Source organism: Pteronotus mesoamericanus, unplaced genomic scaffold (assembly GCF_021234165.1).
Source record: "Pteronotus mesoamericanus isolate MK-2021 breed Mesoamerican mustached bat unplaced genomic scaffold, CSHL_Meso_final contig_101, whole genome shotgun sequence".
In the NCBI taxonomy this organism is placed as follows: Eukaryota; Metazoa; Chordata; class Mammalia; order Chiroptera; family Mormoopidae; genus Pteronotus; species Pteronotus mesoamericanus.
In genome coordinates this window covers 4643767-4666362 of record NW_026555001.1, presented here as the reverse complement: position 1 = coordinate 4666362, position 22596 = coordinate 4643767, and the positions used below count along the sequence as shown (strand labels likewise).

Sequence of the window (22596 nt, the reverse complement as noted above, 5' to 3'; positions counted from 1 at the left end):
CCCGTCCCACGCGCGCTCGCAGGTGCAAGCCCCTCTGCCTCCTCCCCCCACTCCCGCCCCGTCCGCGAATCCGGGGCTGGGCCAGGAGCCACCACCCCCAGCCCCGCCAGCTGGAGGCGGGACCCACGCGCATTCCCTGCGCCCCGTCGGTCCCCAGCCACGGGTCCCAAGGAGGGCGCCCTGGGACGACACGTGTCTCCAGCACCCCAGACCCAGCCGTTCGTCCCCTCCCGAGTCCGCTACCTGCGTCCTCGCCCCTTTTCTACCACCCCCACCCCGCCCGCCCGGCTCCGTTATCCGCTTCCCGGTCCCGTTATCCGGCAGCCACGGCCCCGTTATCCTGCCTCGCGCTGGGCCTGGAGCCCCGCGCCTCGCGGAGCCGCCGCCGGCCCCTCCCCCTCCCCCCGCCGGAGTTCGGGGGGCCTCGGGCTGGGCAGGGCCGAAGCCGCCTCCGCGCCGCTTCCCAGGCCCGGACGGCCGCGGGAGGAGGTCCCGCTGTCAGTCAGCGGGGAAGGCCGGGCCGGGAGGCCGGAGGAGGCGGTGCCGAGGACGCTCTCGGGCTGGGAGCTGGGAGGCGGAGGCGGAGGGGGCGGAGGCGGGGGCGGCTCCGGGCCTTATAAGCGGCGGGGGCAGGGCGGGAGGGAGGCAAGTGTCAGGCCGATGTGCCGCCCGCGAGGGGCCGGGGCCGGGGTCGGGGCCGCCGGGGCCATGCGCACGAGCTGGGCAGGGGGCCGGTGGGGCGCAGAGCGGAGCCGCCTCGGAGCCTGAGCCTCCCGGGGCCGGGGCCGCGGAGCCGCGCGGGGCCGGCCGGCCGGGGGGGAGGGGAGCGATGCGGCGCCGGCGGGTGGCGGTGGCCGCGGGTTTCTGCGCCTCCTTCCTGCTGGGCTCCGTCCTCAACGTGCTCTTCGCACCGGGCTCGGAGCCTCCGCGGCCAGGCCAGTCCCCAGGGCCCTCGCCAGCCCCGGGCCCGGGCCGTCGCGGGGGTCGCGGGGAGCTGGCCCGGCAGATCCGAGCGCGCTACGAGGAGGTGCAGCGCTATTCCCGCGGGGGCCCCGCGCCCGGGGCCGGCCGGCCGGAGCGGCGGCGCTTGATGGACCTGGCTCCGGGCGGGCCGGGCCTGCAGCGTCCCCGGCCCCCGCGGGCCCGGCCCCTGCCCGACGGCGCCCCGGGCTGGCCCCCGGCTCCCGGCCCGGGCTCTCCCGGCCCGGGCCCGCGGCTGGGCTGCGCCGCGCTCCGCAACGTGTCCGGCACACAGTACGTGGGCTCCGGCTATACCAAGGCCGTGTACCGGGTCCGCCTGCCCGGCGGCGCCGCGGTGGCGCTCAAGGCGGTGGACTTCAGCGGCCACGATCTGGGTAGCTGCGTGCGTGAGTTCGGGGCACGGAGGGGCTGCTATCGGCTGGCGGCCCACAAGCTGCTCAAGGAGATGGTGCTGCTGGAGCGGCTGCGGCACCCCAACGTGCTGCAGGTACGAGGGCGGGGGTCCGGGGGTCATGGTGCTGGCTGGACGTGCTCCGGCCCGGTCGGTCACTCCGGCTGGAAGAGAACCCTTGGTTTTATAGAGAAAAAAACGGAACCCCAGTGACTGTGCCCGCATTAAGCTAGGAGCAGAGCCTGGACCATGGCAGCTTACCATTACGCCACCCTACCTCTCAGTCCTGGGTGTGTGTCCCTTTTACGGAGGGTTTCTCAGCTTCCACATCATATCCTGGGGAGACAGAGTCCAGGACAGAGGGTCCCAAACTTGGGGTGGAGGTCATGAGGACTTAGAACTCTACTTCTGACTGGAGCTAGGGTGTTGGGCACCAGGGAAATAATCCCAAACCAAGACGGGGACCCCAGTCATCCGGAGTTAGGATCCCAGCTGCAGTGATAGGGGCTCCCTTCTTGAAGGAATCTGAACCCCACTTCTCTCAACTTCCAAACAGTGACTTGTCTGGTTTGGAAGACAGGGTGGGACAGCCTTGGAGTTGGGAAGGGCTAGAAAGAGACCTTGTGTCCAGCTTGATTCCCAAAGAATATCCCCACCCTTTACCCCATCCAGAAATCCCTGAACCAACTGGAGGGGATTGGGTAGTTGGCCAGAAAGATCACAGCCCTTCCCAGAAGTGATCCTGGGGCTCTCCGGTCTTTAAAGAGGGCCCTTGAACCCCTGGGGAAGCCTTGGGGTCTTAGCTCAGTGTTCAGCGGATAAGCTGAGGGCCTGAGGTCTGAGGGTCACATTATCTGAGCAAATGTGGCCAAGAGGCTGGAAGACTGAGAAGGCCAGATGCCCAGGTTTCTACTAAATGGGATTCTGCCTCTCCTGTTCACTGAGGGCAGAGGGGAAAGATGAGACCCCCCACCTCGTCCCTCCAGTCTAGACTAAGAGAGTGGGCCTCTCATAGTCCCAGCACTGCCCTAACACAACCACTTCCTCCTCCGCGCCAGCTCTCTGTCCTTGAGTTGGCCCTGGGATTAGACAAACTGTTCCCTTTGCACAGGTCTGAGCAGATTGGGAAGGGAATCCCTGACTCCTCTTGGCCCACAAAACTATGGTGTGTGCACACTCTGCAGTGGAGGAGCCTTGCCCACTGCTCCCACCTCCTAGCCCGCTCGAGTGAGCCTTTCTGCACCCAGCAGAACTGATTAGAAACCCAGGAGTCCCTCCCCCTTTCCTCAGGAGTGAGATGGCCAGCAGGCCTAGATGGGCATTGCAGAACATGCCAAATAGGATAGATAGGCCAGAGAGTAGTGCAGAGTTCTGCTGGTTCTCAGCCTCCGCAGCCCTGCTCAGACACTTGTGACTGAGTCCGGGCTCTGAACTAGATGCTGGAGGTCAGGCAGAGCTGGCAGTTGTGTGTGGTTATGCCTGGTCGCATGGCTGACACTGCATCTGGAGCTTAAAGGAGTGAGCGGCTGGCTGCGTGACCATTCTAACTGGGAGGATCTTGTTCCCAGGGGCTTCCCAGGGGCTCTTGGAAAGCCCCGACTTTTTGCAAACCCTGGGGTGTCAGCCAGATTCTGAGTCAGTGGAGAAGGTCTTGAGTGACTTAGGGCATTAGCGTTAATTGACTCAAGAACCCCCCCACTTTGGACAGGTTTGAAGTTCGATATACTTACTTGTCTCTTAAAGAACTTTTTCCTCCCTCACTCACCCCGCCCAAACGTCCTGACTAGCATCCGACTCACCACCCTACGCATATCACAGAATGGGCCTCCACTGTAACATCAGGCCCCCAGCCCGATTCTTAAGGCGCCAAAGAAAAAAATTACAGCGGAATAATTTTCACCCAGTCCCTCGCTAAACCAAAATTAGTTCTGTCCGGGGTTAGTTCTGATGTGTGACTCTCATAGGGTCAAAGACTGGGGCTAGTTGCCCTAGGGCACATATTATAAGGTGGGTAAGGTCCCAGGTCCTTTCTGTTGGGGGATGGATGAAAAACTACCATCGCAGGGAAGCAGTGGTCCCTTAGTGCGAGTGTAGGGACCGCTGTGGGAGTGGGTCTCCCCCATTTATTCCCCAATGCCCAGCCCAGCGCCCCTCTGGCTCCTTCAGCAATGCCACCTCTGCTGCCGGGGAAGCCTGCAGGGGTCTTCTGGCTCAGGACACTTCAGTGAGGGTGTGCAGGGAACTAGAAATAATGTTGTTTTAATTTCTCTTAATCATTTAAAATTTCAAAACCAACTGTTTGCTGACCTGGGGAGGAGCCAGAGAACGTTTTCGTAGAGTTCCCGCTCCCCCAGGCCACCAGAGTCCCTCCCCCGCTCTCTGGCAGCCCCAGAGTAGGTGCTCTGCGTTCTAATAAAACATGCCCAGGGTAGCATGTCCCACAGGGCAGCTTCCAGCGCCTTGCTGTGGTCTCCAGAGACTGAGCGAGATTTCTCTATCCGTCTTCTGTGACCCCTGATACACACACACACACACTCTCTCTCTCTCTCTCTTTCTCCCCCCCCTCACGTGATAGATGCCTCTGTAGCCCAGGGTCAAAGGGCACAAGGGTCTTCCCTCACTCCCCCTTCCCCTCTTGTCTCGGGAGGCCCCAGGCCTGCCTGGACCCAGCATCTAGCCCTGCTGGAGTATATTTCTTCTCCCAAATGAACAAAAGATGAGACCGAAATGCTCAGCCTCATGCTTCCTGGGGGGGGTTAATGGTGTCTTTTTATTTTTTCCTGAGGGGTGTTGATTAATACCTCGTTAACAGCGCATTTAATGACCTCCGGGTGTTTAATAACCTTCAGAAGTTTCCCACAAAGGCTCAGACTCTGGGCTAGAAAATGAGAACCAGGCCCCAGGGCTGCTCTCCTTACCTTCCCCCTCCCCACCAGGGTCTGGGGCCTCCCTAGGCTGATTGGGGAGGGAGGTGGGGGGTGGAGAGAGAGAGGGAAGAAGAGGGTGCCTGGGACTGCCCCCACGTCCCGCGAGTCGCAGCCATAATGATCTGATGGCAGACACTGGGTGGTGCCTTCCCGCGTGCCAGCAGGAGTAGGACAGCTGGCTCCAGGGACAAGGAGTGGAAAGGGCACTCCCGGGATGGAAGGGGACATTCAAGGGCCCAGAGTGGAGCTGGGAAGGGTGTGAATGATGGCATGAAAAATGACAATATGCAGGGACATCTAGCTTGTGGGCTTGGCCACCCCCAGCCCCCATTGTGCCGTTCTCCTTTCTCCCTGCCCTGGCCTGGGCAGCTCGGCCTTTGTGTTCCTACCCCACAGGGTGCTGGTTGTTCTGCGTGCAGTCTGACCCCAGCTGATGTGCAGTGTGGTGGGAGAGGCCGGGAGATTAGGGTTCTCTGTGGATGCTGATTTAGGTGTTAGTGACAAAGTCAGGCTGGCCAGAAGCCCCTGGCCAGCTGAGCTATACCAAGCTCCTCCCCAGATCCTATGGAGTGAGCAGGCCTTTGTGGCCATGGCTCCAAGGAACTGACCTCCCCCAGGAACCATCCCTAACTACCACCCCCACTGATGGATGTGGCCCCCGCTCACCAGCGTATGCAGAGAACACCCAAGGACGTGCCCCTTAGATTCTTTGTTCTTAATGCTTGCTACCAATCCTGCGGGAACTTGCTTTTCCTCCCACAAGACCTGGGCAGAGAACAAAGTGAAACTGCCCAAAAAAGTGGAAATGATGAGAAATACACAAGGATAGGAGCAGGGAAGAAGGTGTAATAACCATTTGCTGGCTTGTGGATTAGCAAACGGTATTCTTGTAAAGAACCAGGCTGTAGAATCAGTGGAATAAATTTGAATCCTGGTTCCTGAAATAATTAGCTGTATGACCTTGTGCAAGTAACTTAACCTCTCTGAGTTTCTTTCCTTACCTGTAAATTGGAGATAATGATAGTAGCTACTATGTTCACTTGAGGTGACTATAAGAATTGAATTATACCTGTAAAACATTTAGCTCATAGTTAACACATGGTGGCCAGACTGGCCCATTTGCCTAAGTGGCAAGAGGTAAGTGGCTGATGTACTCAGTAGGGACTCTGGCTACAGGGATAGAGGGTAGGCTTCTCAGGCAACGTGCTTCTATACTCTTCTGACTCCAGCTGAAGCAAAGCCTAGAAATGGCCAGGGAGGAGGACTGGTGGCAGAGGGAGGAGGCACAAGATAGCCCATCCCTTCTCTGTCCCCACCCCCGCCCTGGGACCTAATGACCCACCCTGGGTCTCCCCCAGCTCTATGGCTACTGCTACCAGGACAGTGAGGACATCCCAGACACCCTGACCACCATCACGGAGCTGGGCGCCCCTGTGGAGATGATCCAGCTGCTACAGACGTCCTGGGAGGATCGATTCCGAGTGAGCAGGAAGGAGGGCCGGGCCCTGGGCTCTTGGCTGGGATGGTTCTCCCTTAGAAGGCCAGCCCTCCAGAGCAGCTTCAACTCCTCCTCAGCAGAGGGAGGGAGGGAGGGAGGGAGGGAGGGGAGGATAGGGCAGAGCTGACTCAGCCATCAGCTAAAGGGTTAAAAAAAGAAGCAAGACACAGAGGACCCAGGCATTTTTTGTACTCCAGCTACACACACATACACTTCCAGCTTGTTGCAAAAGGGTCAGTGTCCTAGGACTAGAAATGGCCCTCTGACCCTCCTTCTCTTTCCACACACTGGACTAAAACTGATACAGCTCCAGGGAGGAGATCCATTACCCCCAGCAGCTCTGCTGCCCACTGCCCGCTTACTCCATGTTACTTTCGGGGTCAGGCCAGCCAAGGGTTAATAGAAAAACTTCTGGCTTGCTCTATAAAGCCCCTGGCATCAGTCCTTGGTGAGCACTGGGGTCTTTAAAAGAAGGGCCAGTGCCCCTGAGCTTAGTCCAGATTTCCAAAGGAGAGAGCCCTGGAGTCCCCAGGTCCCCTCCCAGGGCAGAAGCAATGAGCAGCCCTGTGTCTGCCCCTCAGATCTGCCTGAGCCTGGGCCGCCTTCTCCACCACCTGGCCCACTCCCCGCTGGGCTCGGTCACTCTGCTGGACTTCCGGCCCCGACAGTTTGTGTTGGTGGATGGGGAGCTGAAGGTGACGGATCTGGATGATGCCCGTGTGGAGGAGACACCGTGTACAAGCAGCGCCAACTGTATCCTCGAGTTTCCAGCCAGGAACTTCACCTTGCCCTGCTCAGCCCAGGGCTGGTGCGAGGGCATGAACGAGAAGCGCAACCTCTACAATGCCTACAGGTGACCTCCACCCCCTACTCAGGAAAGCCAGCGAGGGGGGGTGGGCCTGGGGTGGCATGGCTGGGAGAGAGCCCGCACAAGGTCCAGGAGGCCAGCCAGAGTGGAAGGCTCAGCCCTGGCCAATGGAGGAGCAGGGAGGGGAAAGGCTTCTACCCGTCAAGAAGGGAACATTCAGGCTCCTGACGGTGAAGCTAAAAATAGCCAGCTCCAAGGAGAATCTGGGTTGGGGGCAGCAGCTGGAGGCTTCTTAAAATAGTGTCAGACTCAGAGCTTAGGGCTGGTGACACTGACACTGCCCCCTCATCCCCTGGCCTGGGCCCCAGCCATGGGGCTGCTCTGACACTGGTCAGTCAGGGGACAGTATGGGGCTGAGGGGTGGGAAGAATAGGCCTCAGCTTTGTTGGGTGGGTTAGCTGTGGCCCTAGCATGTACCCAGACCCCATCACTGAGTCTGAGTAGACTCCATGTACGCACTGGGGATGCGCCTCGTTGACCGGGCTCCCTGGAGAGGTTGGGGTTCTCTCCCACGTCGGCCTAGAGGAAGGATGTGTCCCCAGAGGCTGGACCACTGAGCCCCTGGTTTCTCTCTACCCCAGGTTTTTCTTCACATACCTCCTTCCCCACAGTGCCCCACCCTCACTGCGGCCTCTGCTGGACAGCATTGTCAACGCCACAGGTGAGCTCCCCAGGGCCCATCTGCTTCCCATCACCCTGCCCCTCCCCCCGCAAGTGTGGGGTCAAGAATGACCCAGGACAGTGCGCGGTCCAGAAACCATCATTTCCCAAAGTGGCATTCTGAGGCAAACCTCTGCCCCAGTCCACCAGTCATCTGGGCCCAGGCTCCAGAGGGAGCTGGCTGCCTACAGAGGGGAGGAGTGGGAGTCCACGTTCCCTCTCATAGCCACACTGCACCCTGCAGGGGAGCTCACGTGGGGGGTGGACAAGACCCTGGCCCAGCTGGAGAAGGTGCTGCATCTGTACCGGAGCGGGCAGTATCTGCAGAACTCCACCGTGGGCCATAGAGCTGGTAAGTAGCCCGATCAGGGAGCCAGGGGCTGGGGAGATGGGAAATATGTGGGGGGTTGACCAATCCCCCTAATTGGACTAAGCGGCTCATGCCCCCATGAGACTCACTTGGCACAATAGAGGCTGCTGGCTGTGTAGTCCTCTCCTCACTTGGGGAGTCTCATCTCTGGCTGAACTAGAACTAGAACTTGGCCTTAAACTGGGGGGTTGGCATTGACACCCCTTCTCTGAGTGGCTCCAGATTGTACTATGTACAGTCTGTATGATTTTGGGGCAAGTGATACTTTGAGCTTCACTTTCCTCATCTATGAATTGGGTTCAATATTACCTGCCTCACAAAATTCTTATGGGGCTTAAATACTAGGTGAAGTGTGTGAAAGCAATTAACCCAGTTCCTATTCCACAGCTGGAACACCATATATGTTGCTTCTCTTTCCTTCCTCTACACTTTTGGGGCTAGGAGGGCAGCTGGAGGTAGAGGGGGGCTCCACACTGAAACCAGCAAGGAAGCACTGGAGCAGGGGGAGGGTTCTAGTCACTGTTTAGGACTGTTAGTCCCTCCGCTGAAGCCCTGGGGTTTAGCATGGTTGGCTGGGGGAACGAGGGGTGGGCAGCCTCTGTATTCAAGGAGCTCCGGCCAGTCTTAAGGGTGGGGGAGCCCTCGTTAGCCCTGTAAATAAAGTTTAACGAGGTGAACAATGGCTGGCTCTGTCCCTGAGGACGCTGTTTATGGGGCTGTAAATCACAGCCAGCCCTGGACTTTGGTCTAGTCCGTGGTGGAAGAAGGAGGCAGGAGGGCGGGGTGGCCAGAGGCCCGGGGCTTCTGCATTATCAGTGCGGAGCAGGGCTCCCCAGGCAGTGGGAAAGGCTCCGGGGAACGGCGGCAGGACGGGCTGCAGCTGAGCTGAGCCAAGCCTGCGTCCCGACTGAGCAGATTTCAGAGGCTCTTTTCTGCTTCTGCGGAGTGGGTGGATCGCAGCTTCTTCCTCCAGCCCCCTCCCCAAACACTCAAGCTGTGGATTCCGAAATAGTAATTTGGTATATTACATTTATTTGCATACCTCTTTACTTCAAAAATCCCTGATTGCCCCCTTATCTGAAGGGCCTGTCTAACCTTTCCCCCAAGGCCAGGAGGAAGGCCACCGTAGGCCTTCTGAATCAGAGCCTGCACTCTAACAATATTCCCTGGAGATTCACATGCACAGTGAAGCTCAAGAAACCCATGCTAAATGCCCAAAATGCCCTGATCTCAGCAGCCAGCCTGGACAGACAGTGACACTGGGTGTGCGTTTATCCTTCCCATGTGCCCGTCCCCGTGTGCTGCCTGAGCCAGCTGCGTGTCCTTAGAGTTGGGAGATGTGTGTCTCCCCAAAACTAAATTTGAGCGCTGCCTTTACTGAAGAGTCAGCCCAGTTTCGGAGCGCTGGCTCCCTCCATCTCCATGCTAGGGGGACTGGGCTGGATTTCAGCTTCCTCCTAGGAAATGAATCTTCCCGCCCTTTTCAGAAAGCAGCCAAGCCCTCACCTCGGGGCACGCAAAGTTCTCACGTGAGCTCCATCCCTGACCCACAGAGTACCAGCGCCTGCCAGACAGCACCATCCCCCAGGAAGACTACCGCTGCTGGCCGTCCTACCACCACGGAAGCTGCCTCCTTTCCGTGTTCAACCTGGCTGAGGCCGTGGACGTCTGTGAGAGCCATGCCCAGTGCCGGGCCTTTGTGGTCACCAACCAGACCACCTGGACAGGTGAGCCCGTAGGAAAGGACACCATGAGGGAGGTGGCTGGACTTTCCCAGAAGAGATTGATAGGTAGTAGCCCCCCATCGGAAGTCAGAGGTGATGAGAAGACAAGAAGGCCGAGATGATAAGAGACAAGTATATGTGTCCTCAAGGCAGTCTCCTTAGGGAGAGCAGCGCTGCCTCCAGGGAGAGAAACATCCAGACCTATTTACCCCTCACCTCTGCCCCCAGGTCGGCAACTGGTTTTTTTCAAGACGGGATGGAGCCATGTGGTCCCTGACCTCAACAAAACCACGTATGTGAGGGCCTCTGGCTGACCTGTCTGAGGGCTTAGCTGACCAGCTGACTATCCCCGCCAGCTGGGCTTGCCTGTGGAGGGAGTGACGTGCACTAGCAGCACTGCATGTCACCTAGGAGCTGCTGCAGACAAGGCTGACATCCCAGACAGACCAAGGTGACCAGGACAATGTGCAATAATGCCAAATGTTAAAATGTGAGTTTACCAGTCTAGGTATGGGACTGCTGGCTCCAGGGCTAGGGGCCCTGAAGGGCGGCTGACTGCCTCTCTGACCCTCTGGGCCGCCAGCAAGGCTCTGGCTGGTCTTCCCTCGGGGGCTCTGCCCCTCACTGGGACAGTTCCGTGGGCAGCTCCATCACTGTGTTCATAGTGTGAGAATGTAGCCAAAGCCCCAACTGCTGCTGCTGCTGCTGTTGCTACAGGCATCATGGCCTAGTGGGGGCTGCGTGGGGACAATCGGTCACGGAGTGTTCTCTCAGCTAAGCTCCGGACACGAGACTTGATGGGATGCTCCGGGAAGTCAATGATTCTGTCCCCGGGGAGGCCACCTCTGGACACCTGACCAGAGCCTCTCATAGGCCAGCCCAGGGACAGGGGCAGAGGAGCACACATGGTATGAGCCAAGATGTGGGGTCGAGGAGCAGGTTGCGTTTTGAGCCAGGACCTGGGGTGGGGGTGGGGCCGGAGACTTTCTGCCTCATTTGCTTTCAGTGAAAGCCGCAAAACAGCCAAAACCAGCCTCTCCCTCCTCCTGGAGTTTGTATATCCGGAAGCTTTTGTACTTCTTGTTCATTAAAATGTTTATTTTTGTAAAAAAAAAAAAAGATCAATTAATAAAATGACATTTCACAGCAAGGCCTCTCCCGAAGCCACAGGTTCTCGGGCTGACTTACTGCTCCTCAGTTATGTCTTCGGGGTATGTGTGTGGGAAGGGGCAACGTGTCATGAGGGGTGACCGCTGAGGCGGTGAAATCTCCATGGCAAACACGGAAGTCGGCAAAATGCGTTTTCAGGCGCTGCTCCCATGGTGCCCACCTCCCTTCTTGGCCGTCCACACCCATGTCCCGACAAAGGACACAAGGGACTCCTTCCCCTAAGGATGTTCGCATTTTAACACACGCCAACTTCTTATATACAGAGCCTTTGCCCAAAGGAGTAATGTCCGAATGTCAGCCACCTCAGGGGACCCCCAGCAACCACCAGTCAGGCAGCTTTTGCCTCTGTACAGGGATGGGGGCTGGCCATCTCCATCACTGCCCTCCACAAGGTGATGCGCACTTTTCCTTTTAGAGCCTTTGAGCAAGAAATACATGGAAAATAAAGAGGAAGGCCTCGGAAAAGACCAGCCCCCTCTTCAGGGTTTTAGGAGGGAGGGTCTGGCAGGGAAATGCCCAAGTGTACAGAAACCCAGAGCAAAAAGACCTAAGGGTTCCAGATCACACCGAGGTCAGAAAGAGCCCCAGCGTGGATGCAAGGCTTCTAATCCAAAGCCCCACCTCTCCTCTCCTGGACACTCATCTGCTTCTAGACCATTCTCAAGGTGCACAAACTTTTAAGAGCTTTAAAAAGAAAAACTAGACTTTAACTCAGCCCGATTTCTCCTCAACAGATGTGGTTGGTGTAATTTCTCAAATGCACAATGTCCGTGTTTTAAACGATGGAGGAGCCAGTGTTATCTCTGGAGCCCTCATCGTGGACGCCATTTGGACCCTCAAGGTCGCACCTCACCCACCTCTACGCCTGTCCCCACACAGCCCACATCTTGCCTCTGGCTCCCGGGCTTGGTGATTGTAGTGAGGAAAGGGTCAGAGCCTCTACCGTCCCCACCTCTCCAAGGAGGACCTCAGCCTCCAGGTCTCTTTCCTCAGCTGAATTCATGCACAGCAACGCGTGTGGCCTGCCCCGTGCCTTCTGTTAGTCTCCAACTGCCAAGCAGTCTGCAGGGCTCTGAGAGCAGGAGGAGACATGTCACCACACTGGGCCTAGGGAGGTGACACAGATTGGGGACAGGAAGGTCTGTGGGGTCTGCACAGTTCAGAAGGAAACAAAAAACCTGGTTATAGTCAGCAGAGAGGGTCACAGGGCCCAGGGGACTCTGTGACTCCGTGAGGGGAAAGAGAGCTGAAGATGAACCAAGCTCTACCTTCTGGGATTCTAGAAGTTTCTAGACAAGGGGTTCACTGGTCTGTGAAGAGTGGCAGTCTCTGGCCTTCATGAGGAATTTTTATCATTCCAGTTTTACAGACCTGGAAACTGAAGCCCAGATCACAGCAGAGCCTTAAAATCCAGCCCAACTTCTAAGCCTGATGGCAGCACGAGCGATCTGAGTTAGAGTGACCAGGGGCGGGGGGGCACTCACTCACTCTGAGCGTGTGGCAAACTAAAACGGAGGTCCAAATCACAGAGAGCCTTTTCAGAAAGACTCACCCGCGGGTGGCTGAAGTGATGGTACCTAGCTTCTTCCTCCACGAGCGAGTCATGCCTCAGAACCGATATCCGTGCACAACTGGCCAGGGTCAGCCCTGCAGAGGAGAGAGGAGGGCATTTGCAGCCAGGAACAGAGGGCCCTGAAAGGAAGGGCATAGTGAGCGAAAGCCTGAGGCAAAAATCATTCCCCCCAGATAGTCGTTTACAGGTAGCCACCTGTCTCCCTGGAAAACTCTGAATTCCTGGGTACATTCTGTCCCCTTCCTGCGGAAGCCGGAACCGTTCTCCCCTCCCCACCGCCTCCCCGAAGTCCGGGTCCTTTCCACTCCGCTGCACAGCCAGCCATACCCAGGTGTAGTGCAATGAAGTAATACACTCACCCAACCGAAGCCTCAAGTATGGTCCAGGGGCAGGGAAGCTGGAGATGTGTCCTTTCCAGGGTTGCCACTGGCCCCTCACAAAGCTCTGGAGGAATTCTGGCCAGTCGTGGTTTTTGCTCACTGTGTGATCTGGGCTGTAACAAATCCCTGAGCCTCCACGTCCTCATCTGCAAATTTTAGATCCATCATATCTACTTCACAAGAGTGTTAGAGTAATTGAATGAAATCATGACATAAAGGTCTTAGCCAATGTCTGCAAACAGTGAGTGCTTGGGCAATCAATACTGGCTGATCCTATCATTGTTAAGACAGAGCTAAACCCTTATCATTCATCCACTGCCTGGCCTGGAAGGGTATCCAGGTGGGCTGGGGAGGACCAAAGCACAGCCAGACTGACCCCAGGCCCCACCTCTCGCAGGCCCAACAGCCAACACTGCCACTGCCTGGAGGGGGTGGGGCCCAGCTCCCCGGGTCAGTGCCCTGGTAGTTGAGTGTGCAGCAGACAGAAGGAGGAAGAGGATTAACAGGAAAGCAGAAAATGGGATTAGGAGGCCTCAGGATAATGTGCCCACCCACTCCCCGTCTACAACAACAGCTTCTTGCTTTCACTTTATGGCCTCTGGAGTCAGGAGCAGAGCATGTCAGGCTGGGTCTCCCCCTGCTCCCACGGGCCGAGCCGGGAAGAGGCCTGGTAGACTCAGAGCATGAGGCTACTCCGTCTGCTAGGAAGAGGGAGCTGCCACACCTTTCCCTTCAATCCTCAAGGCAGCAGTGTGCAGGGCAGGGGGGCGGGGGGGGGGGCGGGGAGGGGCGCAACAGCCCAGAGGGGTGAGGAGCCAGGACGGAAGCCAAGGAGATTGCCCCTAAAAGCCTGTGTTCCTTTCCCGTTGCCCACCATCCCACGCAGGAATAGTGTCCCCCTGGACCCAAGAGATCAATGACCCACTCAAACCTGCCACTTCCCTTGGGAAGGATTCCCAGGCTCACAGCCTGCCTTTGACAGGAAGCCCAAAAGGCAGTTAAAGGAGACCAGGTCTGCCTCTCCAGCATCATCCCATAAGAGTGAGTATGTCCCCAAAGAGCCTGACCTTTGCCAGTACTGTCCCCTTGGGTGGAGACAGTGCTTCATTAGTGCCGACTATGTGAAGGAAGGAGGTAGAGCACAGTATTTATTCAATTACCTCTGAAGGGCTAGCGGCTCCTGGACAAACACAGAGGGGGAGTTTAGTTTCCCATCTCATGAAGCCCTTTGAGACCATTTTTTAGGATGTGTGATTCCTTTTCCTCCAGACCCTTCTTACCCAGTTCCTCACTTCCTCTCACCTGTCCTCTGCTGGCCTCATTCCAGCTCCAGATGTCTCTTCTGAGGTGCGGTGACAAGACCTCCCCCCTCTACCATTCAGGTCCCAACAGGAAATGGGGAGCACAATGAGCATAAGATATATTTACAAATGTGTGGGTACAGAGGGACTGCAAGGGATTATCACTGTAACTTGGGGCTAGAAGCCATAGAGCCATTGCCACCTTTACCCAAGGGAAGGGGAGGGGTCTGTTACCAGAACCGGGAAGGAGAAACCAGAAGGAGTCAAATACCGAAGGGCACAGCCAGGCAGGGTGACCTCGCCGGAGGGAGCCAGAAGACCTGCGCTCTCACGGCACTCTCCTTCCTGTCCCCAACCCTGTCTCCTGTGGAGCTCGTCATTGGTCAAACCTGCCTTGAAGCCAGAGGGCCAGAGGGAGCTGGATGTGAGGTCTTGTCAGGCTGCTAAGAGAGCAAGGGAAGTAGGAGAGAGAGCAGATCAGGGGCATATACCCAGCACACCACCCCACTTCTCATTTGGGCTTGAGGGGAAGGCAAGAGAAACCTTTCCTGTTTTTGTGCCCAGTTCCATTCTTAGATGTTCAGCTGTCTGTCGTTCCATTTGGATGAAGGCACATATTGGGCCCAAACCTTCAGGGAGTCCTCTACAACATACATTCTTAACCCTGGGCATGATCGTCCCCAAGGAGACAAAACTTGGTTCTTGGGAGATGAAAAACTCGTAGCAATCACAGTAGTTCCTGGCCCTCCAAAGGGCCACAGCACATAAGCAGATATACTGTATATCTGTGCTATTAAAATGTTATAGGTGGTGGCAATTAGGGAGAAAAACTCTGCAGCAACGCTTTTTGGGGAGGGTGCACCAATAAAAATAGGTTAAGCAGCACTGGATTATAGTGATTTGTAACTCTTGGGCTGTCACTGAGAGCTTTGGATCTGTCACCCTCAAAAATGCGGTTTATACAATAATTACCTAAACTGATATGCACCTGTAGAGGTTCTCTCTGTGCAGTTCCTAATAAAAAGAAAATGCTATTTGAATTATTTTTCACTTAGTGCTTTACTCAATCTACCCTTGCCCGTGGTGGACGTCTTGGGCCACTCCGGAGTCTCCTGCATCTCTCTGCAGCATACAGCCTTTGGTTGCTATTTCCCTGCACAGAAGAGCTCGAGATCGTTGGCAAGACACGGGATTTCAGTGTGCATTCTCGTCTCACTGCGCAAGCCACAAAATATTTCTTGAGCACTAGTCACCATAATGAATACTGAAATATCAGACATGCCCCCTGCCTTTCAGGAGCTCACAATGTCACTAGAGATGTCACAGACTGGACAAATTCAACAAGGCAATATACAAGCTGTGACTGTAGGGCAATGAGGCCAATTTCCACATGTGGCTTGTGAAAGCAAAGGGCTTGTTGGTCACATCTCAAATCACTGAGGGTCAGTTAAACTGGTCCCCTAAGAGCATCAGTTCCCCAGCAGGCACCCCACCGTTAACTCTTTTCCATCCTGAGAAAAGTTGTTTATCCTTCATCTGTATTCCTTATCACTAAGCCAGTGAGTTCCCTGTTGTCACTGGGTAGTCCCCCATTCCCATGGCAACGCAACAGGTTTTGGTGTGGAGCCTGTCAGAGGCTTCTTGAAAGTGTAAATAGAATGTGTCTACTGTTTCCCCCCTTATCCATACACTTATTTGGCCCTTCAAAGAGCTCTAGTAGATTAGGAGGCATGATTTCTCCTTACGAAAGACAGGCTGCCTTTCCACCGGAGGCGGAGTTTGCTCAAGTGCTCCATAATCCTGCCCTTAGAGGTTCTGCTGACTTGCTTGGCATGGAAACAAAACTTGTGGGCCGTTTCCCAGAAGCCCCTCTGGCGCCCTTCCGTTCTTTAGCACAGAGGTCAGTCTCAAGCAAAGGCTCTGGTTCTGCCCTTCCATAATATCAATCTGCTTATTTATTTGAGGAAAGACATGCAGGCAAAAATAAAAATAAAATGCTCAGTGTGCTTTGCTTTCCATTGCTTGGAGATTTAAGGCACTGTTATCAATCTGAACTCATACAGAATATAACAGTGAGGTTATCTGTATCACATTTCATTTTATTACATATCACCTTGTTTACACTGCTCCTTAGGTTGTTTATAGGATATAGATTACCTTTAAATGCTCTGGTCTTGTTCAGTCATTTTTTTCCCTCCTGTCAATAAAAAATTTTAAAGGCAGCCATTGTTCTAAGAAGTGACTATGATACTTAGGGCACAAAGATGCTTTAATCAGGAAAGACACGTTTATCTTGTATCTTGGCCTCCCGTATCTTTCTGAACCAGGCTTTGATGCTATGTGGAGTTTTGTGACTCCATCGTTGAGCTATGCAGCGTTTTGCAGTTATTAAGAGCAAATGAGTTTCTTCTTTAAACATAGGCCTCTGCTTAACACATTTAGTACTATTTGACTTGGGTCTCAAGATAGTGCTATTCCTGGAATGGACTTCACATGCTGAAAAAAAAATTTTAATTACCCACAATCCTATCACATATGCTAAAATGACCTTTTCTTTCCTATAGCCTCTCCAACAATTTGCTGAGGTGAAGAGATTTATACAGGGTACTTTTGGGTTAGGAATTTACAGATTAACTCTTTAATGAACAAGTCATTGTATAAACCATTTGTGATACCTCTGAAAATATATTCTGAGCAAATAACACAAAATGTGAAAAGATTCAAATGCACACAGATGTTCCTTACAACATTATTTAGGATAACAAAAAATGAGGATTATCTAGCAATATGATAAGATATATAAATTAGAGTATTAGATGAAAAAAGCAGGATACAAACCCATGTATGCAACTCTGCAAAAAAATGGATGTGAAAAAAAGACTAGAAGGAACACACACGATTAATAATTTAGCAAGGGTGACAAACTTAATTAGTATTTTTGTAAATTTTCTAACCTTTTCTTGTACGTTGTGATGGTGCCTGATTTTAATTTTAAAAAGGATTTTAATTCGGTAACTGTTTACATAGCTCAAAGAAGTGGCTCAATCTTTTTACCTAACATGGGACCAAAATCCCTCTCCCTTTTTTTAATGTATCCTTTATTTAAATGGGGCTTTTGGAAAATCGGCCCCACTCACCCCCGATCCATGAAAAGTGCTTGATGCAGGAGCCGACCCGGCAAATGGTGGGAGGCGCCAGCAGGGAAGGCAGTCACGGTGCCTGCCGCCATCTGGAGAACTTAGGCCTGAGTGCACAGGCATTTCAGGGGAACCAAGAGGTTTTTTTGTGATTCTCCTAATTTATGCATTTTTGCCACTAATTCAAATTCAGAAATTAAATAAAGACATTTGTGGGCCAAACAGAACATGTCTCAAGCTGGATTCAGCCAGCTGGCCGCCAGTTTGTGACCTGCAGCCTAAAAACCATTTCTGCCGTTACAGCCAACCGCCTGCTCTCCCAGCACCCAGGCGACCCAACCTTCCCCACGTTCTCCCGTCCGCTCGCTCTTCTTCAATTAGCCCGGCACAACTTCTGGCTGTTTGATGAGGGTGATGAAGGATATTAGTCTTCAGAATTATGAAGTCTTGTAAATCTGTCCCTCGTTGGAAACATTTCTCTTGCCAGAACGTGAAAGCTGGCGACATTTTAAATATTAATTTGTTTCTTTGTCTGTCGCTTACATTTAATGTGTCTGTGAGGAATGGATTTGATGCTGTTCAAATATGCTCAATTTCTTGAGCCTCTTCGCAGTTGTCAGATGGTGCCAGCTGGGCCCAGGCTGTTTCCAGCTTGTTGTCAACCATCCTTGAGCTATGTGTTCATCATTGTTTCATCCAATACCACTGCCCTGGCACCTCTTACTGCCTTCAGAGGGCTGAACTCAAGATGTAGCCACCTTTTCTGCTCCATTTCCACTCTCCCTCTGACGCCCTCTCCCTCTCATCCCTGGAAGCTCCTTTGGTACCACGACCGACCGCTGAAGGATCCTCCCTGCTTCCACACTAACATCTGCTTCTGCTGTCCCACGAAGGAGCCCAGGCAGCCTCCACTTTTGGGAAATGAGCCTTTTCCCTGAAGTAACCCCACCGGCTTTGCCACCCAGATTTTCCCACTGTTCTCAGGCCCTTGGATGTTTGACCCTGGACTTTCTGCCAGGTACAGCTGACACACCAGAACTTAACCATCATTCCCCATCCCTGCCACACCATGTGGCCCCACAGAGTCAACGTGATGGCCCTGCTGCATCAGGGCCATGGCAAATGACACCAGCAGGATCTTCTAGAAGCTTGGGCATCGATCTATTAATTAACCACCCATCAATAAACAAATAAGTTGAGGCTCCCCAAGTAGCAAGCTTTGGCTTCTATAGAGCAGACAGCCCTTCCTGTCTCATCCAGAACCTATTGTGGGTACAAATGCCTCCTATTAGTTCTTGGTTTATTTTGGGCACTGCATTTGCCACCAGATGTTTACTTTTAACATAAGGAGAGTAACACTGCTTCTGTGGTTGGGGGGTGGGGATGGAGGCTCACGGTTATAGGCAGAGCTGGCAAGCCCCTTGACAGCCCAGTCACTGGGGGCTCCTTCCCTCTCCTCTCCAGATGGGGACCAGCCCCCACCCCATTTTGCCAAGTCAGCAGATCCAGGCTATCCCAAGCATGGAGGGCCCTGAAGGCTCCAAAGCCCAGGCAGGAGCACACATGGCCCACCATGTGGGGTGCACGTGTGTAGCTGAGGTCAGGCCTGGGCCTCACCAGCTCTCGTGGCACTCTCTGAGAGGGACTCCTCGCCACAGGGTCCCCTTCTCACCTCAATTCCCCTTTGAAACAGCCCCCTCCTTGACAAGATCAAAGGCAGAGTCCCCTCCTGAGGGATTTGGACCAGTGAAAATGACACTTTTGGCAGCTAGGGCCATGGCAGGACCCCAAAGGCTATCCTTGGAACCCCACAAAGCTTGACTCATTTTGTAGCTACAACCCTGTCACAGCATGCGGTGTCCAGGAGGATTTGTGGCGTCTTGTGACCCTAAGGGGTGATGAGGCCGATGGCAGAGGCTAGCACAAATACAGGGGCTTCCCACCAGGTTCCAAAGTCCTCCCAAGACATGGCAGGCAATTACCTACAATTACCCTTTGAAGGAAAGTTCCTAATCCCATATCACCTTGTGCCTCGATCATCTCTGTGGCTAGACAAGGAGGGATAGCCTACTCCTCTGTCCATCCATCAACATGTCAGGCCCACCCTCCCTCTTCCTTCAGTCTTCTTGGGCTCTAACAACCGAGAGGCTAAAAATATCTTTTTTTTTCCTTGCTGATGCCCAGAGAGCATGACCAAACAGCAGAAGCTCATAACTCATCTGTACCCCCAAATAGAAATGGATCTGGGAAGAGAGAGGAGTGAGCAGCAGCTCCCAGCCACACAGGCTGGAGGAGCCACACAGAGGAGAGGCCTGGGGTAGAGCCACACGTTTTTATCGAGGACTTATTATATGACATCATACAAGTAGGATTGTGACTGAGTTGGCTATGACCCACGTGCTGGATTCCTCTTAAAATTCCTAGGAACTATACCCCTCCCATTTTGGGGCCATTTATCCCAAATTCAGCAACAATTGAGAGCCGGTAGGAGGAGAGGAGACTGCCTTGATAGCTTTCTCAAGAACTTGTTTTTCCAAGAATGAGTGGGAGGCAGAATCACAAAGTGATGTTTTAATACAAAACTGTGAACTTACCCAGTTCATGCCTGTATCCATCCCCCTCTCCACCCCCACCCTTCACCACCCCCACCCGCTGCACCCCTCCACAGTATATAATTATTCAAGTGGAAATAGAAGTACTTCCAATCTGGTGTGCATGCTTCCTTCTCCTCTTCCCAAAACCCCTCTGGGGTAAGGCTAAAGCCCTAGCGATCTTTACCACAGCCTCCTCCAGAAGGTCCCTCCGGCTTCTTCCTCAAGGACTCTGCACCCCCAAGACATGCTTTGCTTTTCTGCTTTGTGCTCATGGAGTCCCTGACCCTTCTGAAAAGGTAGATCCGTCAATTAACAAAATATTCACACACACCTGTTCTATTTTTCAGCTTTGTTCAATAACACTACCGCCAGGTGACTCTCCCTGAAAACTGTAAGGAGCCCAAGGGAGGAAGCACAACGGAAGAAGGGCTTGAGGAGGACTGGGGAAATGTGTGACGCTGGTGGCCCCCTCCTGAAGGTGACCAGGAGAGAGGGTATTCTATTATTCTGCTTGAAGAGAAGCAGACAATATCCAAAGTCTTGACTGAGACTGTGGCTTTAAACTCAATCCTACACCTGTGGGTCCATTGATCTCAGAGCAGAAAGACATAGTTGGAGACGGTGGAGAATGTTGCTGAGGTCTTCAGACAGAGGTCATGTGTCACGAAGGAGGCACTAAGGTCACTAGTGGTTATGACCTTGAGCTCTGAAGTCAAGCACCTGATTCTGAATCCGAGCTCCATAAATTATGCCTTGTAGAACCTTATGCAGATTTATTTATATCAATTAGCCTTGGGTTCATCATCTATGCAAAGGGGATATAACAGTGCTTACCTTGTAGGGTAATTGTAATATATTCATGGAGAAATGTTGGTAAATCATGGAGCCTGTCACATTATAAATACTCAATAAACATTAAAGATTAGTATCAGTATTGTCTTTTATTATTGGGTTCCAGACCTGACCCTCACCAAGAGATCCTGAGGGAAGATGACCATCTTTCTGAAGGTCAGCGTGTCAGGGTCCCACCCAGGCTGCCCCAGCTCTGTCTTCAGCTGGCTGTGGCTCAGTATGTGCAGCGGATGAGGCAGGCTGGGGGGCCTGGGACCGAACAGGACCACCCATCTGGCTGGGGAAGGTGCTGGCAAGACGGCCTCAGCTGCAGCTGCTGGGCAGCCATCCAGGGTGACAGGGAGAGTGCCGTGTGCAGGGGTGTGGAAACAGACAACAGGTGGCAGCTCAGCAGCAGTCGGCAGCACAGTGGGTAGGGGAGTGACGGATCTTCTAGCATTTGGTGATAGGGTGTCCCTACCAGCAGGTGGGCCACAGCAATGGGCAATTTCAGAGTGGTATTCTAAATACAAGCAGGCAGGCAGCATCCGGAAAGTCTGTCAGCAGATCTCAACACCAGCAAAGGCTAGATCGGGTGGGGAGAGACCACAACAGGCAAAGCAGGGCCCCAGGCCTAGGACGGACGGACAGGTTATTGAAACAAGGCTGCAGGCCCAGGACACAGGGAGCAATGACATTGCCAGAACAAAGCCTCCAACCTGCAGGAGGGGCTCCCGGTGGCGCAGATCCTGCTGTGGTGCAGCCTGGCCGCCCCCTGTATCCAAGCCAGGCCAATTGTCAGGGTAATTGGGGCAGGCCTGAGACTGAGTTGTCCCCACAATGAGGGTGCAGGAGAGGAAAGCTGGGCATGGGATAACCCCTCTCCTCTTTCTCTGTCTCTCTGTCCCTCTGTCTCTCTCTCTCTTTCAATCACATACAGAGAGGCATAGACATATCCCCTCTGACTACTATTCCACTTTTCCTCATTCTTGCGCTTTGGCCTGTCCCCCACCCCTACCCCCACCCAGATCCTACTTGCTGGTAAGGAAGAAGCAAAATGGGTAGGATCAACATTTTTTAAGTGAAAAGCCTAGCCTATCAGGCTCGTAATAGCCCCCCTTTCCCCGATGGTCATCTGGCAAGCAACATGTCACTAGGCTTCTGCTTTGTGCCCCAATGAAAGGAGTATTCCGTAGTGGTAAACACAGCTGGAAGGAGCTAGGCCCCAATCAAGGAAGAAGGGTGAGGGTCCCCATAGCCTCTGACTTGGGTTCAGCTCCCATGTGTCTCTTCCTTGGGCTCAGTTAACACCTCCTCCATAAACCGCTCTGAACCCATGCCTTGCTGATGACCCCAAAGACTTTTTGTCTTAGAGACCAAGTGACCTTGAGAGCAAGGCTTAAGTTTCATCGACTCTAGACCCACATCCTTACAGAAAAGGAAACCTAACCCACAGTCATCCATGTAGGCCACGAAGCCTCACGCTTGTGTATCTACATTGGCCCCTAAGCTTTACATACACACACATATTTATACTGCCTCTTAACCCCACATATATTCTTAATCGCTGACCTCCAAAACATAAGGTTACGAGCAATGAGAGTGGGCACCATACCAGGGACTTCATTAGGGCAGAAAGCAGTCACTAAAGCACCCTCCAGCTTCTGGGCACATTCGCCACTCTGTCCCTTTACTCGCCCTGACTGAGCCTCTTCCTCCTTTGCAAGGTGGTCTGCGAAGCTAGTGTCATAGACTTGGTAAAAACAGGCCAGGCTGCCTCTCAGTGTGCTCTCAGCTCTAGAGTAAGGCTACTGGTGCACATAACACATGGACGTACCTGGACCTGAGCTCTGTAGAATCCATCTGGAGCCAGGGTCACAGGACCATTCCTCACTGCCACGGCTTCCAGGATACACTGAAGGCAGATAACTAATGGTATCAGAGGAGATTTAAAAGAGAAGAGGTTACCTAGGTGACAGAAGAGCTAAGAAGCCACATAAGGGACGATAACAACCTAGACGTGAGCAACAGCACAGAGCCACTTCTGCCCAGGGCTGGAGGGACAAAGGAAAGAAGGTAGAGTTAGCAGAGCCCAAAGCCAGGGCTGTCATCTGATGTGAGCTGGAGCCATGAAGAGATCCAGATTCTTCCAAAGACATCATAGGAAGCGGAAGGAAATACCCCAACTTTC

At 53.8% G+C, this 22596-nt stretch overlaps 1 protein-coding gene across 3 annotated transcripts; it reads left to right on the top strand.

The window, feature by feature from the left end:
- Nucleotides 1-822: 822 nt before the first annotated feature.
- PKDCC (protein kinase domain containing, cytoplasmic) lies at nucleotides 823-10576 on the top strand. Of its 3 annotated transcripts, XR_008528630.1 has the most exons (8): nucleotides 823-1468; nucleotides 5658-5780; nucleotides 6379-6650; nucleotides 7247-7326; nucleotides 7570-7677; nucleotides 9249-9422; nucleotides 9648-9909; nucleotides 10426-10576. XR_008528630.1 is itself a non-coding variant. In XM_054567366.1 (7 exons), the coding sequence occupies exons 1-7, from the start codon at nucleotides 830-832 to the stop codon at nucleotides 9731-9733; spliced, it is 1452 nt and encodes a 483-aa protein (XP_054423341.1). In that variant the 5' UTR covers nucleotides 823-829; the 3' UTR covers nucleotides 9734-10576. The 3 variants fall into 3 exon arrangements, 2 of the variants coding, with proteins under 2 accessions (XP_054423341.1, XP_054423327.1); XM_054567366.1 differs by having other exon boundaries at nucleotides 7277-7326; nucleotides 9648-10576; XM_054567352.1 differs by having other exon boundaries at nucleotides 9648-10576.
- The last annotated feature ends 12020 nt before the right edge of the window (nucleotides 10577-22596 follow it).